At 41.4% G+C, this 17,168-nt stretch overlaps 1 protein-coding gene across 2 annotated transcripts in view; it reads left to right on the forward strand.

Annotated features, from left to right (window-relative positions):
• RGS7 (regulator of G protein signaling 7) overlaps nucleotides 1-16,259 on the forward strand; it is a 557,085-nt gene extending 540,826 nt beyond the window's left edge. For both annotated transcript variants that reach the window (XM_030196383.1, XM_030196384.1), the window contains 3 exons: nucleotides 2,234-2,420; nucleotides 7,063-7,152; nucleotides 15,851-16,259. In XM_030196383.1, the coding sequence (XP_030052243.1) occupies nucleotides 2,234-2,420; nucleotides 7,063-7,152; nucleotides 15,851-15,886 (313 nt within the window). In that variant the 3' untranslated portion in view covers nucleotides 15,887-16,259. The remainder of the gene's footprint in view (nucleotides 1-2,233; nucleotides 2,421-7,062; nucleotides 7,153-15,850) is intronic.
• Nucleotides 16,260-17,168: the final 909 nt, after the last annotated feature.

Genomic DNA, 17,168 nt, shown 5'->3' on the forward strand with positions numbered 1-17,168 from the left:
AAAATTGCTTACATATTCTCCTTGTTCTCCATGTTACTCCAGCCCACTCACCAGATAGGTGAGGGCTTGACTCGGCTTGCACAGTCCACTAGATGGCAAGGCCGGTCTTAGTCAGGGGTGACAGGTGCAATTGCATAGGGCCCTGCGCTCCTAGGGGCCCCACATCTCTGGCATGTCTGTCCTCCTGTCTCGGAACACTTCCCTGCTCCATACCTTAATGTGCATCCATATTTCAGTAGAGAGCATCAGCTAGTGGCAGCAATTTTCATATCCCGTCAGCACATCATCAGCCAAGTTTGACAGCCAAATATGGCTGTGTCAATACCTGGAATATCTTTGGTTGGTTTCATCTTAACCAGCTAATGCTGAATATTTTCTTGGCTGGTTTAGTTGGAAACACCTCAAAATAAACTGGATATTCAATGGCGGTCAATGGAAATGGCCCAGCATTGAATATTCAAGCTCAGTGCTGACCACGGGATGCAGCTTGGCTACTTCCCACATTCTGAAAATCGGCTTTCTTGAGAGCAGCCTTGAATTTAGGACTTTTATGATTATACCCACCATATCCTGGCTTAGAAGTGAGGTTATTACTATAATTTCATGTGCTAAATTAATAAATTCATTTAGAGACATTGCCTGGCCTTCCTGAAATGAAATATTCATTTATATTATAGATTTGCATTCATTTAAAATAATGGTAAAATACAGTGAATGAAGACCTGTTTGATGTGGTTCTTCTAAATGAACTAGGATTCTGAGTATCTATTTGTTTTAGGTACCATTGTGGGACCAGGAAAACAACAGACTTTTTTTTACTTGTCCTGTGTGATGCTCAGTACAGATCCAACCCATGACCTATGGGAAGCGCAAGGACCTGTGCAACCAAAATAGAAGCCAGTGAATAGTTATTCTCTGGGCAGCAGAAAGTGAGACACAGCTCCGGAGCAGCCCAATGAACCAACATTTGGTCTCTAATCAAGGATACGCCAATGAGCTCCTCCAGAGGCATGCATTGCCTTCTGCTGTCCAAAGGATATCTGTTCACTAGTGTCTATTTTGGCTATAGAGCTCCTATGGTTTCAGCAGCAAGTCTCCAGTCTCTGCACCTGAGGTTGAATCAACAGTGACTGACAGCTGAACAGAGTAGAACCACCTTACGAGGGGACAAGGAAGAAGCATGATATCCACAATGAATCTGCATAAGAGAAATCTACATGCATTAGAGACACAGTTTATGCCAATTTAACTCAAAAATGTTCACTCTGTCCTTCAAGTATTCTGGTTCCATTTAAAAAGGATACTGTAAAAATCATCACTAAAATCTTAAACTGGCTTCTAAAAACATCAGTGTAAAGTTTGAAGAGCAGGAGACATTAAGGCTGGAGGGAGGGGTGTCAATATTCAGCCTGTGGTGGTAAGTGGCTAGCAAGCCACTTCTGGTTATGGGCTGAACCAACCCCAGATATTCAATACCAGGGCATGTGCTGCTCCTGGCATTGAATATCTGGGTATAACCATTGACTCAGAGGTTAACCAGGTTCTGTTATGCCGCCCTAACTTTATGCGGTTCCTTAGCCAGTTAGTAGACTAAAAATTGCTGCTAACTGGCTAAGTTGCTGTTTTGCCCTAATTTCACCCCCACCCCTCCTCCCCAGCCTGCTCCTAAGCTATCCAGTTAGGGGATAGCCAGTTAACGGTGATATTCAGCAGTACTAACTGGTTAACAGAATATCATGTGCCAGGTCCCTCCTACCTGATTAAACTCTTGAATATTGACCCCTAGATCTCTACCCCTAGTATGATGTGATCTGCCATGTTTTAGACATACTGGAGCCTCTTTGTTGCTTATGCCAGTGATTCCCAAACCTGGTCCTGGAGGCACCCCAGTCAGTCAGTCAGGTTTTCAGGATATCCACAATGAATATGCATAAGAGATATTTGCATGCAGTGGAGGTAGTGCTCTAATAAGGAATTTTTACCTGATTTTGTTGCGGCCACCATCAAAAGTTACATATACATGAACATTTCATAGGACATAGGAAAAAGTATAATCCATAAAAGGGAACATTAATCACAGATTTGCCCCAGTTCAAAAATATGTCCAGTTCCCCACATATCTGGATTTTGGGTGGATAAATCCAAAACGTATGTTCTTTTTTGCTGTGAAGTAAAAGTTTGATAAATCTGTCCTGAAGTGTAATGCTTTACCTTTTCCATAAATTTGCCTTAGGTTCTGGATGGCAGTAGAAGACTTGAAGAAGAGGCCGATGCGTGAAGTTCCCAGTCGTGTTCAGGAAATCTGGCAGGAATTTCTTGCCCCAGGGGCCCCCAGTGCCATTAATCTAGATTCAAAAAGCTATGACAAAACTACACAGAATGTGAAAGATCCAGGAAGGTATACATTTGAAGATGCTCAGGTTAGTGTACTGTGTTCTTACTGTCACCCATGCTTAACAGAAACATTTCCTTTCTTGAAAAGAAGTATCCTAGTGGGAACTTTTCTGTTTGAGCATCACTGATGTAGGAGGGGGAGGAAAATAGTTGGAGTACTTTTTTTTTTCTGTAATGAGATATAGTGGGAGGGAAGGAGAATCCGCTGGTACAAGGAACTATTTTCATCTTGGGCAAAGGAGAAAGGAAAGGAAGCAAATTAATGTGGGGGGAGGAGCCAAATTTTCAGTAAATATGCAGAAATGTATTAAAAAAAAGGCAATAACATTACACATTACCACACCCTAATGCTGATGCCATATACTTTGTAAAATATAAGGCTAAAAAACTGGAAAGATACGAAACAGGTGTCCAATGTACATTTTCCAAAAACTTATGTGACTTTGTTAGATTAGTAAAAAAAACACCGAGCTACTCCTACAAAGTAAGTGATAAGGTTAATTTCAGTCACAGAATCTGTTCAAAATGTCCTCCCTGAGCAACCACACAAGCGCAAAGACATGTACACCACTGTGTTATTGCAGTGGTAGTTATACATTGGTCAAGTTCTCCCCATACAGCCATTATCATTCCAATGTTCTGTTGTACCAGTTTCATCAACCTTTTTCGGAAACTTATTTAAGCCCCTCACTCCATATCCAATTCTGTGTCAGAAACTCAGCAATAAGTTGTTTTGCACCGTAATGTTTAGTTTGTTGCAAAAACTTGATAATAACTCTTTCTTCTTCAGTAAACACCATTTTGACAGTGTAAGCTGCCTGACCGATAATCAGTAGCAGTCAGCATTTCTCTGCCGCCAGTTGTCTTCCCGCATATTCAATGATGGGTCATGTTCGGGCACCGGTATTGAATATCTGGTTGTATGTTGGCCACTAAGTGCAATATTCAGCCCTTAGCCACATAAGAAGCACTGCTTTTTATGCTGTCCAATTTATACGATTATCTTATGCGGTTAAGGACTGAATATTGACACTTAAGTGCCAGCTCTGCTTCTGGAACACCCACAAGTTAGCTGGTTTCGGCTCGGGCCCCAACTGTAGATATTCAATGGCACTAACCTGTTAAATACAACTGAATGACCAGGATCCTCTCCAGGCCATTTAAAACGCTTTGAATATTGGGCAGAATGACATCTCACTGATGTCACTTTTGATCATTAGAACACAGTAAAAAAGTAAGTATGCAGCAAATTCTGGTGGTCAGGTATGGAAAGTGTTGTTTGGCATTTATTTTTATACAAATTACTCAATTTTATTTAAATTATGCTGTTAAACAACAAAGTTAGATGTCAAAACCTATATCTATCTATCTATCTATCTATCTATCTATCTATCTATCTATCTATCTATCTATCTATATCTATATCTATATATCTATATATATCTATATCTATATATATATATATATATATATATATATATATATATATACATACATATATACTTGTTCAGTGGCTGCTAGTAAATGTATAATTGCAGATGAATAAACTCCAGAACAAACACCAAACATAAAATCATCATCCCTGCCAGCCAGCAACTATACACCCTTTCACCCAGAAGGGTCAGTGAAAAGGAAGAGAGGAAGGGGTTACTAAGTGTAGGGCCATTATTTTATATTTTTTCAAAAGCCAGGAAAGAAGGTAGCTGAAGACATCAGCATCCTTAAATTGATGCCAATAACTAGTAGAATCAAATCTGATTAAAAATAAGGATGCCGATATATGATGATGCACTTGTGCTTTCCTCTGATGACTGATTGCTAATCAGTTTTGGATTGTGAAATATAAGAGCATCTAGCTCCTTATTTTTAATCAGATTTGAATCTACTGACCACTGACACAGGCATATTTCATGCTGAAACACGGCCCATGTTGGGTCTGCTAATAAAAGACTCTCCACTATCCCATTTTGAACGGCCCTTGGTGGTTTTTTGCATTCCTAAATTGCATTGAGGAATGGATGTTTATGTGCAGGTTATATGAGGAAGGAGCACCCATTTCAGAACCATAGACATCTAAAATATCAATGGGGTGAACACAGTAACATAAGCATATATGTGCCAGAACATGTGCATGTTGTGAAATATCAACATGTACTGATATGTGCCAGAACATACACGTTTATGTCAACCATTTTATTAACATACATGTATTATTCTGAAGCTCTCACAGAATCTGATATCTCTTGCTGGCGTCCTTATCAGGAGGAAGAAAAATACTAGGGGATTAAATGGTCAAGCACCCCCTACTCCCACCAGTGAAAGACTACACAAAATAAGCAACTTTCTAAAGCTTAGATATCCCTAGGAGCAGGTGTAAATCCCAGTGTTTATATTGGCAGACATAAACGTACACATTCCCCTTGCCGTGTGCAGAATTTTTAATTTCAACATGTATTTCCCGGCTTTCAACATTGGGATTTACACATATATGAAAAATACCCATCTCAATACCAGCTTATGCATATCTAAAACATGAATAGTGGTTCTAAATTAAAGGTCATTAGCTTCATATCCAAAGGAGCTAATTAGGTAGCTGCCCTGTGAAACTGAAATGATGCCTCAAGGAAAGTGGTTGTGAACATCAGAGAAATAAGCACAGTTCCTCTCGCAAGGTCCAGATCTCTAAAGAGAAGTTAGCAGGAGGTTATGTGTGATTCAACAGGTGTAAATGCTAATAGCTAAAACTTCCAAGTTATACCTGTATTAAATTCTAAAATACAGAATACACACGTACATGAAAGGTTCACCCAGAGCATACCTATTTTTAATCATTGTGTGCTGCCATATACAGTGGTGGAAATAAGTATTTGATCCCTTGCTGATTTTGTAAGTTTGCCCACTGACAAAGACATGAGCAGCCCATAATTGAAGGGTAGGTTATTGGTAACAGTGAGAGATAGCACATCACAAATTAAATCTGGAAAATCACATTGTGGAAAGTATATGAATTTATTTGCATTCTGCAGAGGGAAATAAGTATTTGATCCCCCACCAACCAGTAAGAGATCTGGCCCCTACAGACCAGGTAGATGCTCCAAATCAACTCGTTACCTGCATGACAGACAGCTGTCGGCAATGGTCACCTGTATGAAAGACACCTGTCCACAGACTCAGTGAATCAGTCAGACTCTAACCTCTACAAAATGGCCAAGAGCAAGGAGCTGTCTAAGGATGTCAGGGACAAGATCATACACCTGCACAAGGCTGGAATGGGCTACAAAACCATCAGTAAGACGCTGGGCGAGAAGGAGACAACTGTTGGTGCCATAGTAAGAAAATGGAAGAAGTACAAAATGACTGTCAATCGACAAAGATCTGGGGCTCCACGCAAAATCTCACCTCGTGGGGTATCCTTGATCATGAGGAAGGTTAGAAATCAGCCTACAACTACAAGGGGGGAACTTGTCAATGATCTCAAGGCAGCTGGGACCACTGTCACCACGAAAACCATTGGTAACACATTACGACATAACGGATTGCAATCCTGCAGTGCCCGCAAGGTCCCCCTGCTCCGGAAGGCACATGTGACGGCCCGTCTGAAGTTTGCCAGTGAACACCTGGATGATGCCGAGAGTGATTGGGAGAAGGTGCTGTGGTCAGATGAGACAAAAATTGAGCTCTTTGGCATGAACTCAGCTCGCCGTGTTTGGAGGAAGAGAAATGCTGCCTATGACCCAAAGAACACCGTCCCCACTGTCAAGCATGGAGGTGGAAATGTTATGTTTTGGGGGTGTTTCTCTGCTAAGGGCACAGGACTACTTCACCGCATCAATGGGAGAATGGATGGGGCCATGTACCGTACAATTCTGAGTGACAACTTCCTTCCCTCCGCCAGGGCCTTAAAAATGGGTCGTGGCTGGGTCTTCAAGCACGACAATGACCCAAAACATACAGCCAAGGCAACAAAGGAGTGGCTCAGGAAGAAGCACATTAGGGTCATGGAGTGGCCTAGCCAGTCACCAGACCTTAATCCCATTGAAAACTTATGGAGGGAGCTGAAGCTGCGAGTTGCCAAGCGACAGCCCAGAACTCTTAATGATTTAGAGATGATCTGCAAAGAGGAGTGGACCAAAATTCCTCCTGACATGTGTGCAAACCTCATCATCAACTACAGAAGACGTCTGACCGCTGTGCTTGCCAACAAGGGTTTTGCCACCAAGTATTAGGTCTTGTTTGCCAGAGGGATTAAATACTTATTTCCCTCTGCAGAATGCAAATAAATTCATATACTTTCCACAATGTGATTTTCCGGATTTAATTTGTGATGTGCTATCTCTCACTGTTACCAATAACCTACCCTTCAATTATGGGCTGCTCATGTCTTTGTCAGTGGGCAAACTTACAAAATCAGCAAGGGATCAAATACTTATTTCCACCACTGTATATGTATATGTATAAATAGATACTTATATGTATATTCTGATTTACAGGTGTAAAACCACCTTTATACAGGCAAGCATTGCCAAAGGTTTTTAAAATGTTCTCATTATTTAACTGTAAGAATTTTCTCTGCCCTCTGTTGATTTTACAATATTATACTTGTTGATATAGTGATGGTTTTATTAGTTTTATCAAATTAATTTGCAAAGGATATTTTTGTTTTTGAAGGAGCATATTTACAAATTGATGAAAAGTGATTCCTATCCTCGTTTTATACGATCCAGTGCCTATCAGGAGCTGCTACAGGCAAAGAAAAAGGTACTGAGCAACGGTGCTGTCTATTCCACATATCTCTGAATGATGCTCATTTTTTTTCTCTAGTGCCTGGCCTACTGCATAGGTAGAAGTGTGCCGATTAAGGGGCCCTTTTACAAAGGCATGCTATGCTCAGGCCACCTCTTAGCGTGTCTGCCAAAAAGCCGAATTTCTATTTTTGGCAATAATGGCCAGGCGCTAAGTCCAAAATTAGTGCCTGGCCATTTACCGCATGAGCCCTTACCGCCTCCTATTTACTAGGTGGTAAGGGCTCATGCATTAACTCTGCTGTAATTGGGCAGCACGTGGCATTGTGGCCATGCTGCTTATTACCGCCGGGAATGCCCCTGTGGCAGAAAATAGAAAATTATTTTCTACCTTGGGAGACCGCGTGTCAACTTCGGAACTACCGCTGAGCTCCTGTGCTACCCCAGTGGTTGGGCCTATTTGGCATGCACTACCTGTGTGGTAACCTTTCCATGCCTTTTTAAAACGGTCCCTAAGTTATGCATCCATACAAACTCTCATAATCTATCATTTCATATTTTTCATAGTTATTTTGCATGTATGCATGGCTATAAAGGACTTTCATGAGTACATGGATTCTAAGGCTCTCCTGCGCATATTGGTGCTTTGATTGCTGCTGCTGGTGAGCGCAGAGCACAAGTGCAGCAGTGTCAAGCAGCGGTGGCAACTGCAATGATAGCAACAGGAGGGGGATTGGCCCAGGCAGGGCCAGTGCAACAGGTAACAGAGTTCTTGACCTGCAAAAGTCGTCACCATCACTCCCCACCCCACCCCACCCCACCCCACCTACCTTGCTTACCAAGTTGCACTGGCCTTGAGGCCAAATTATGTTAAGTGGTGTTAAGTTTCTAATTTAACATTTTAATATTATACAGACCATTCTAGAAAGACATAAATGAACAAACAAATCTTTAGGAGAAGATTTAGCTCTAAAAGACATATAATGAAGCTGTAAGGAGATAAATTTAAGAGGAACATCGGGAAACATTTTCTCATGGAAAGGGTGCCTGGAATGCCCTCCTAGTGGAGGTATCGGGGACAAAAGTAGTGATGGAATTTTAAAAAGCGTGAAATAAATATTGAGAACTCTTCTATAGCAAGATGATGGAATTAAAGCAAACATAATGACTTTCATACTTCAAAAAAAGGCATAAACAGGTGTAATCTGCAATGAGCAACAGGTGCAACCTGAAACCAAAGGCATAGATAGGCTAACCTGGATGGAGTAGCAGGTATAACTCTAGCCACTTTACTGGGCAGACTAGATTGGCCTTATTGGTCTTTATTTGCTCTCATTTACTATGCTATTGTGTTAATATTCTATTTACTATATGAAACCCCTCTAAAGAAAGGTTTTAATAACAGCACATGGTTTGTGTGCTGAAAAGAGCAGGCTAGCAGTTGAGGCTGGCTAGAACCAGTCAGAAAAAGGTACATTGCATTCTAAATAGTGTTGCCAGATGGCGAAAAGTTTTCCAACCGAAAAGAAGCAATAGCACAATATTAATATAAATATGGCGGCCGCCCAAAACGCCTGGGTGAGTTATTTATTTATTTCTTCCCACACACATCATTTCTGGCGGTAATCAGCAGTTGGCGTGCGCCAACCGATCACCGCACTTGTAGCACATGAGCCCTTACCGCTAAATCAATGGGTGGCATTAAGGGCTCAGGTCGGTTTCAGATGCGCGCTGGTTTCAGTTTTACCGCATTCCATTTTTCCATCACATTAAAAAAAAAAAACTTTTTTGTACACACGCCTACACAGCCGCAGGCCACTTTTTACTGCAGCTTAGTAAAATGGCCCCTGAATAATAAGGTCAATATGAGTATTAATAAGGTAATTGTAATCATAATCATAAGAATCAGCAGCAACATAATCATAACATCAGAATCATAATCAGCAGCAGCAGCATAATCAGCAGCAGCATAATTAGCACAATCAGCACCATAATGAACATCATCATAATGATAATTAGTACAAATTTATCCTTCCACCCACCTACAAAACAAAAGGAGCAAGTTTCCACCACAAACCATCTCTCTCTTTTGATCTAGGCACAGAAAAACAAGATTTTACATGGAGCGATAAAAAGGCATTATAGTATTTTATGTCTTATTCACCATCCCTTTCCTAATAATTCCTAGTATCTTCCTAAGGATGTAAAAAGAATTGAAGCGGTGCAAAGAAAAGCTACAAAAATGGTATGGGATTTGCATTACAAGACTTATGAGGAGATACTTGCTGACCTGAACATGTATACCCTGAAGGAAAGGAGAAACAGGGGTGATATGATACAGACGTTCAAATATTTGAAAGATATTAATCCACAAACCTTTTCCGGAGACGGGAAAGTGGTAGAACTAGAGGACATGAAATGAGGTTCAAGGCGGGCAGACTCAAGAAAAATGTCAGGAAGTATTTTTTCACGGAGAGAGTGGTGAATACTTGGAATGCCCTCCCACTGGAGGAGATGAAAACGGAATTCAAAAATGCATGGGATAGACAAAGGATTCCTGTTCAGAAGGAATGGATCCTCAGAAGCTTAGCAGAGATTGGGTGACATCACCGGTGGTTGGAAGGCAGGGCTAGTTGTTGGGAGGCGGAGCTAGTGCTGGGTAGACTTCTACGGTCTGTGCCCTGAAAATGGCAGGGACAAATCAAGGTCAGGTATACATATAAAGTAACACATATGAATTTATCTTGTTGGGCAGAGTGGATGGACCATACAGGTCTTTCTCTGCTGCCATCTACTATGTTACTATGTAAATAAATATCACCTGCTTTCACTAAAAATTGGTCTGTATGAGTCTTTCCCTGGCTTGGACCCCAGCTGGTGTGCACTCTTCTCTGTTGTTTGGGCAGGGAGTGGAGAGCGAGCTCATCATCTAGGTCGGGCCTTCTGTTGTGGCTGTGGCTCCTCTGGAGCAGGCCATGAAGATCTTGGTGACCTTTTTGGGGCTATAGAGGAGCTCCCCTCTGGACCAGTCAAGATATCAAAAGCTGTTCTTGAGCTGTCCGAAGGTGCACTCTATACTACCTGTGGTCCGATGTCTGTTGTTGTAGTCCTCCACTATGGTTTGGCGGTGTACTAGTGGGGTCATGAGTCAAGTTCGCTGTGGGTATCCTCTGTCAAATGTGGGGGGAAGCAGAATGAGAGACATGGGTGTGTATTGGCTGGTCCTGGTGCTTAGTGGAGGTAGGGTGTGAATTGTGGGCTGTGGAGGCACCTGGAGGGAGGCATTGCAGAAGGTTTGTGGGAGGAGGGGATATGAAGTTGGCGGATCCCTATTGCGCTTACCTAGGACACAACAAAAGAAGAACCCTTGCAGAAAACAAATAGGAACACAAACAGCAAAGGTGACAGAAACCAAATGGTGTGGTTCAGAAATTTATTGGTAGGTATCAATGACTCAACACGAGCCATGTTTCGGCTGTAAGGCCTACCTCAGGAGTCAATACCAGTAATTACACATATAATCTGTTCTGCAGTGCTACCATTAGGCAGGATATCTTTGATGTGCAATATTGGTTCAGTTGATCATGTTCATTACAAGATTATATACCATTGTGTAGTTGCTGGTATTGTTTGTGCACTTACCTGGGAGCCAGTCACAAGTGATCTTCCCTTGGTCAAACCTATGGTATATTCTAGAATGCTGTGGTATGTAGACATCACGGGTTGAACCTGGGTATTGGGCACATACGTCCACAATCTCCCCTTAGATTGTGGACATTTGACACAATCGATAGTCGATAACACCTATAATCGAGGGGAAGCAAGCTATGCCGTAGAACTGAGCCATGTTGTTCTGCAGGGCCTGGAGGATAGTGGGAAGGTGATGCACTCTGAGGTGTGGGTGAGGCAATTGGAAATGGCAGGCTGGGTCAGGTCCATGTTCACAGCAAAAGCTACCACTAGCCAGAAAAGCGAGGTGGTGGCCTTCAGGTGGACAGGGATTGGATTGTTCCTATGGGTCTTGAGCTGTAGGAGGTGTTGAAGCTGGTCAGAAAGGTGCTGGATAGTAGCCCTGTCAAGCCGGTATCTGGTGAGGCATTGGGCATTGATGAGGTACAGAAAACAGGTGCGAGGCCTGAATATCTAGGTATGGGGGTATCTCCTGTGGGGCCTCTCCTCCAGAGCCTCATCCATTTCCATTCCACTGTGAGCCACCAGTGCATGCATTTCCAAAAACCACAGGTGCAACTGACTTACCCCAAAATAAGGACTGTGCACACCTCCACCTACCTACTACACCTAGTGAGCCTTGTGAGTCCCTCCACCAACAGACAATGCCCAGCACTTTCCCACCACCAGCAAACAGTCCTCACACACAGACATAGCGGTAATCATTTACTCTCCCAACACTCAGTCTTCAAACACACTTACAACATAAATCACTTGCTCTCCTCTCACCAACAAACAGTTCTCAACAAACAGTAAGGGGATATAAAGATGGGTGTTGGGGAGAGATACAGGGAAAGAGGTGGGTGTGGTGGTGGTGGGGGGGCTAGCGGGGGGGGGGGGACCTGGGTAGGTGAGTTACAGAAGAAGCAAGGAAAGAATTGTAAGGGAAACAAGGTTGAGACTGGGGAAAAACAAACGGTAAGACAGCACTCAACAACTCTTTCTCAATAACCAAGGCTCCTAGCTCTCCGTTCTCCAGCTCTATAAAATCACAAATAGGTCAAAAGACAAGTTGGCACTTACCCTAAACGCTTTTAAAGGTGGTCCAATTGTGGATGTTTTTTTTCCTGCCAGAAGGAAGTTCTTTTGCTATCCATTATGGGCTGGAGATATCCATTCCCTAAGATCACCCAAGTCACGCCCACGTCACACCTATGAAATGTCCCCCCTGGTAATGTTCAGTTTTAGATATACTGGCATTTTCGACTGGTTGTTTTTTTTTTTTTTTAATACATTTAAATTTTTTACAAGTCATATACAAACTTGAACCAGCAATACGGAACTTAAAATTGTAATTACAATTATATTTTTGTAAGAAAAACATTTTTCCCCCCTCTTTAGACCACTATAAGGAAGGCCACATGAAAGAAAATACATGGAGGAATACTAAGGAAAACTTAAAGAATAATATAGCTTAGCACCCATCTATCCAAACTAAATATACCCGAATAATTGGTTCTAGCCAGCAGCCAATTTCTTCATTTTTATAAATTCACTAAGATGTTCAGGCTGAAAAAAAATGTATTTTATCCCCAAAAGTTTAATCACACATTTACAAGGATAGTTGAGATAGAATGATGCTCCCAGAGCCAAAGTTTCAGCCCTAAGAGTTAGAAAAGCTTTCCTTCTTTCCTGGGTTGATCTAGTTACATCTGGGAACATCCATATCTTTTTACCCAGGAAGAGAATCTTTGAGTTTCTAAAGTATAGGCGTTTAATTGCCTCCAGATCTTGCTCAAATACAAACGTCACCATCAAAGTCAACCTTTCAGATTCTTCAGATATAGAGGCCTCTAAAAAAATCAGTCAAATTCAGAGTATCTTTATTTACTCTTGGTAAGTCAGGAACCTCCGGAAGTTGTTGTAAATCTTTCTTTGGTAGAATATAGTAGATTTTACTTATTGGCGGAAACGTTTCTGGGGAATAATGTAAGATCTCCATTAAATATTTCTTAAATACGTCCAGAGGACTGACTCCCATAGATTTTGGAAAGTTGAAAAAACGTAGAGTTAATCTACGCTGAAAATTTTCAATTTGTTCTATTTTCCGGTGAATAAAGGTTCTATCTTTGACTGTAGTTATGTTGAACTCCTGGAGAGTTTTCAATTCTGATTTTAAATCTTTAACCTGCGAACCAAATTCTTGTCTTATATTTTCCATATTTATAGAAAGTGAATCCACTTTACTTACAAAAGATGAAACTTCTTTTGTTGAATTGACCACTGACATGTCCAAACGCTGGAGAGTTTCCCAGATTCTCTCCAGCGTCACCGTCCCAGATCTGGTGATTGAAGCACTTGGCTGAGGAAGGGGAACATTCTCTTCCTTCCCTCCGTCGGTCTTTGCCACCTCCACTCCTCGCTCCGAGGGCCCCTGCAAAACCACTTCCGGTCCCAGGAACCCTCTCTGAGGGTAGCGTCCTTCAGGCTGGGGCGGGGGTTCGAGTTCCGGAGGAGATAAGGTAACATCAAGTCCAAGGCTCCGTTGGTCTCCTCCCAATGGGGCTGCTGGACTGCCTCCGGATATCGGGGTAGATGTAGTTGTGGTGTATCACTCCATTGTTTGTTGCCTAGCGGGCGGTCGGGGCAGCGAGGACTCACCCCTGACCGATCCTTTGCACTTTGTATGCGGCATCGCTTAAAAGAAGAAATAATTTGGCAAACTAAACTCTGAAGTTCTCAACCCACAAACTTGCGTACCGCCATCTTGTAACGTGGCCGACCTTTTTCTGGTTGTTTTTTTTTTTATTATACACTTTGGTTGTACTTCTGTGAGAAAAACATATATCTGCCCTATTGCCACTTTTTGGATGTTTTTCTTGTTCAAAAATAAGTGCTATTGTCTGCACACCTTGTTCCAGGGCCACTGAGAGACACAGCCGGGCCCAGGGCAGGACTGCCCCCCTACCTAGGCAGAAGCTATGCCGTGCCCCCACACACACGTTCAGGCTGCCCCCCACACTCGGGCCGCCTCCCTCACCCCACCCCCTTACCTTCCTGTGTCTGTCCATGCCTCGGTCTGTCATCTCCTGCTCCTGTGTGCCGGGACCCGGGTTATTGTGTTATTGCAATTATTCAGGTCCTGGCACACAGGAGCAGGAGAGAGACAGACTCGGAAGCAGGCATGGACGTAGTTTGACTGTTTCATTTGGGGGGGGGGGGCAAAGTATGGGGTGTGGCATATTAGCATATTCATTTGCATATATATATATATATATATATATGCAAATGAATATGCTAATATGGAGGAAGGAAGGAAGGAAGAAAAAGCTGGCTTTTTTGGGAATAACCATAATGAATATGTATGATCTCATACATATTTATTATGGTTATTCCCAAAAAAGACAGCTCTTTCTCCCTTCCTTCCTCCTTACCCAGCACTCCCTCTTCCTCTCCAGTAGTATTTCCACACCCCCTTTCCGATACCATGCCCGTGTAGACCTTAGAAATGCATAAGCTCTATATGTAGATCCTTCAAGAGGTAGTGTGTTATGATTTAGCCTCTAAAACCCTTTCTGATGTTTTGGTGCCACCTCAGTAAGGCCAACACACAATCTCTCCACTGCAAAACACTATACACAAACTTGTGCAAAAACACACTCATAACCTTACCAAACTATAACAGCACTAATTCCAAGGGCAGGACAAGCTACAACCTTATGCGTGGAAAGGCAGCACTGTAATTACACCGGGCTCTAAAACACCAGTACACTACCTAGTGAACACAAAACAAAGTAAAAAGGGCTACAAATACTACATGCTAGCAGAATACTGCACCTTGATCACACATGAAAAACACATGACACAACAGATATTACACAAGGAACTAGAAATAAAAAAAATATGAAGGCAAAATACTGAACTGGAAAGTTACCTCAAGAAGTCAGACTCAGCATGCAGCAATACCAGAAAAATTGAAACTTACATGCAAAATATCACAGATGCACATTTCAAAAAGCTGACATATTCCAATTAATAATTTCTGAATAAAATACTTTTTTCTACCTTTGTTGTCTGATCATTTAGTTTTTCTATTCGCTTTGGTCCCAGTGTCTTCTGTTTTATTCAGTGTCTTCTGTCCATTTGATATTTTTTCACTCACCATGTCCACCATCCTCCTGTGTCCTTATGCGTCCTGTCTACCATCTGTAGCCCTGTCCCTATCCTTCCTCCAGTTTCAGTATCTGCTCTTAAAGTGTTCTGATCCAGCCCTTAAATTCAGCAATTTTCCCTCCATCCATATCCAGCATTTCTCCTCACTCCCCTCCCCTCTATCCATGTGCATCTACTTCCTCTGTCTTCCCTTCCCTCCATCTATGTCCAGCATTTCTCCTCTCTCCCTTCCACTCCATCCTTGTGCATCTCCTTCCTTTGTCTGCAGTAGCCTGACGGTAATTCCCTTTTAGTGAGTGGTAAGCCTGCGCTGGGCTTATCGCCACTTCATAAAAGGGTCCCTGTATGCTTATCCTGGGAGTACTGTATGCCACTTTAAGTCTCTGTTGTCTGCCATCTAAAACTATATATGTAGAATTTTTCTGAAATTGATATTTTTGTGTATATACCTATTGAACATGAATGTAACTTGTGTTGAACCACCAATGAAAATGTACAAACTAAAAACATTTTATTAACAGTACATGACAATATATACATATAAAACCATATGTATAGAACATCTAAGGCTTCTAAAAGTTATTGATTAATATCTCTGATCTGATGAAGATGGTTGTGTGACATCAGTATTCCACTGTAATCAATGAACTGCTGGGACAGCATAGGTTATAGCATGAGAAATTCTGAGAACTTTGTAGTTGGTGCTCGATCTTGAGTTATGTCAAGACCAATAGTAAATGTTTTTGTTTTACCAATATACTGATCTGAAATGATGTAAAATATAGCCACACTTTAATGAGGCAAACAGGGCTAGTGAACACGATTTTTAGTCAATGTCCATTTTCTATTCTTACTGTTTTCTTTTTCTTCAGGGAAAATCACAGACATCAAAGAGGTTAACCAGCTGAAATCCCAGTAAAAGGATGACCTTGTAGCATGGGAGCAGTGCATATTGTAGCTCAATGATTGCCTAAACTCAGAGGACAATAGACCAGTTGTTGCATGAGCAAGGACCCAAATTGTTTTCTTCTGTGTATACCAATGCATTACAGACCGGTGAACTCAGTCTTCTGATGCCTCCATCCCAAAAGATAACTGTCAACATTGTCCTCCGTATCAGCTGGATTTCTGTGTCTCATATTCTCCTGCAAACTGAAGTACAGTGAAAGATGAGAAAAGCTTCTGCTATAAACTGTTTAGTACAAAACACTTATCAGTCACAAAATGGAAAAAAATATAAAAGAAAATATGCATAAATTTAATAAATATACATTATATTCCATCACATATATTGCACAATAAATTAGCACAGATTGTTTCATTTCATGATGTATTCATATTCAGAAACACGTACCTGTCTGTTATATGTATATTCTTTGTTAATGTTTTCTTGCATTTATTTTTATACCACTCCTTTTATTCAAAAATGTATTAAAGTCGATCCTTTCTCTGTAAATTGTGTATCTTGTTTATATGGTTGTTTTATCTTTCATTAAAAGATACAGAATCTCTTTGCTTTGGTAACTTTGGACTCATAACTTTGGACTCACAAGTTGCATTTGTAAGATGAATTATTTGGTTGAATTAACCCTCTGCATGAAGTAGAATAGTTACAATTCAGTTGTGATACTACTTCATCAGGCTTCCAAGAAGGCTGTGGTAACTTGCACAGAGCCACCGTGGTTGTAATCGTAATATCAACAAGTTCAGGTGGCCGATTAGATTTGTTTTGAAGCTAAGGGTTAAGACATGAGAGGGGGCTTGGCTACTGAATTAAGCGTATGACTTACAAAAACAAAAATGAAAGATGATAGCCTGAAATAACAAGGAGATAGGGTAGAAGAGTACATTATAACAGAATGTAAACATGCTTGGGACAGATAGAGAAATCAAGAACGTGAAAGGGTTGAAAGGTTGGGTAAAAGACACTGGAGAAGGGCAAGCTGATATATTGGGTTAAAAATGGAAATCTATGTAAATGCTTATCTACACAAAGATCCGCAGCATGTAGTTCCCATGTGGACATGTTTTGAGTGGGCCATAAAAGTTTGCATGTATTTCCACTTTTGCAATGGCAAAACATTTCCCCAAATTCTATATAGGTTGCCAAAATCTGGGTACTCAAATTTAGGTGCGAATCCCAAATGTGTGCAGAAACTAATTAGTCAATTGTGTGCTATCAATCAATTA

Source organism: Microcaecilia unicolor, chromosome 3 (genome assembly GCF_901765095.1).
Source record: "Microcaecilia unicolor chromosome 3, aMicUni1.1, whole genome shotgun sequence".
Lineage (NCBI taxonomy): Eukaryota > Metazoa > Chordata > Amphibia > Gymnophiona > Siphonopidae > Microcaecilia > Microcaecilia unicolor.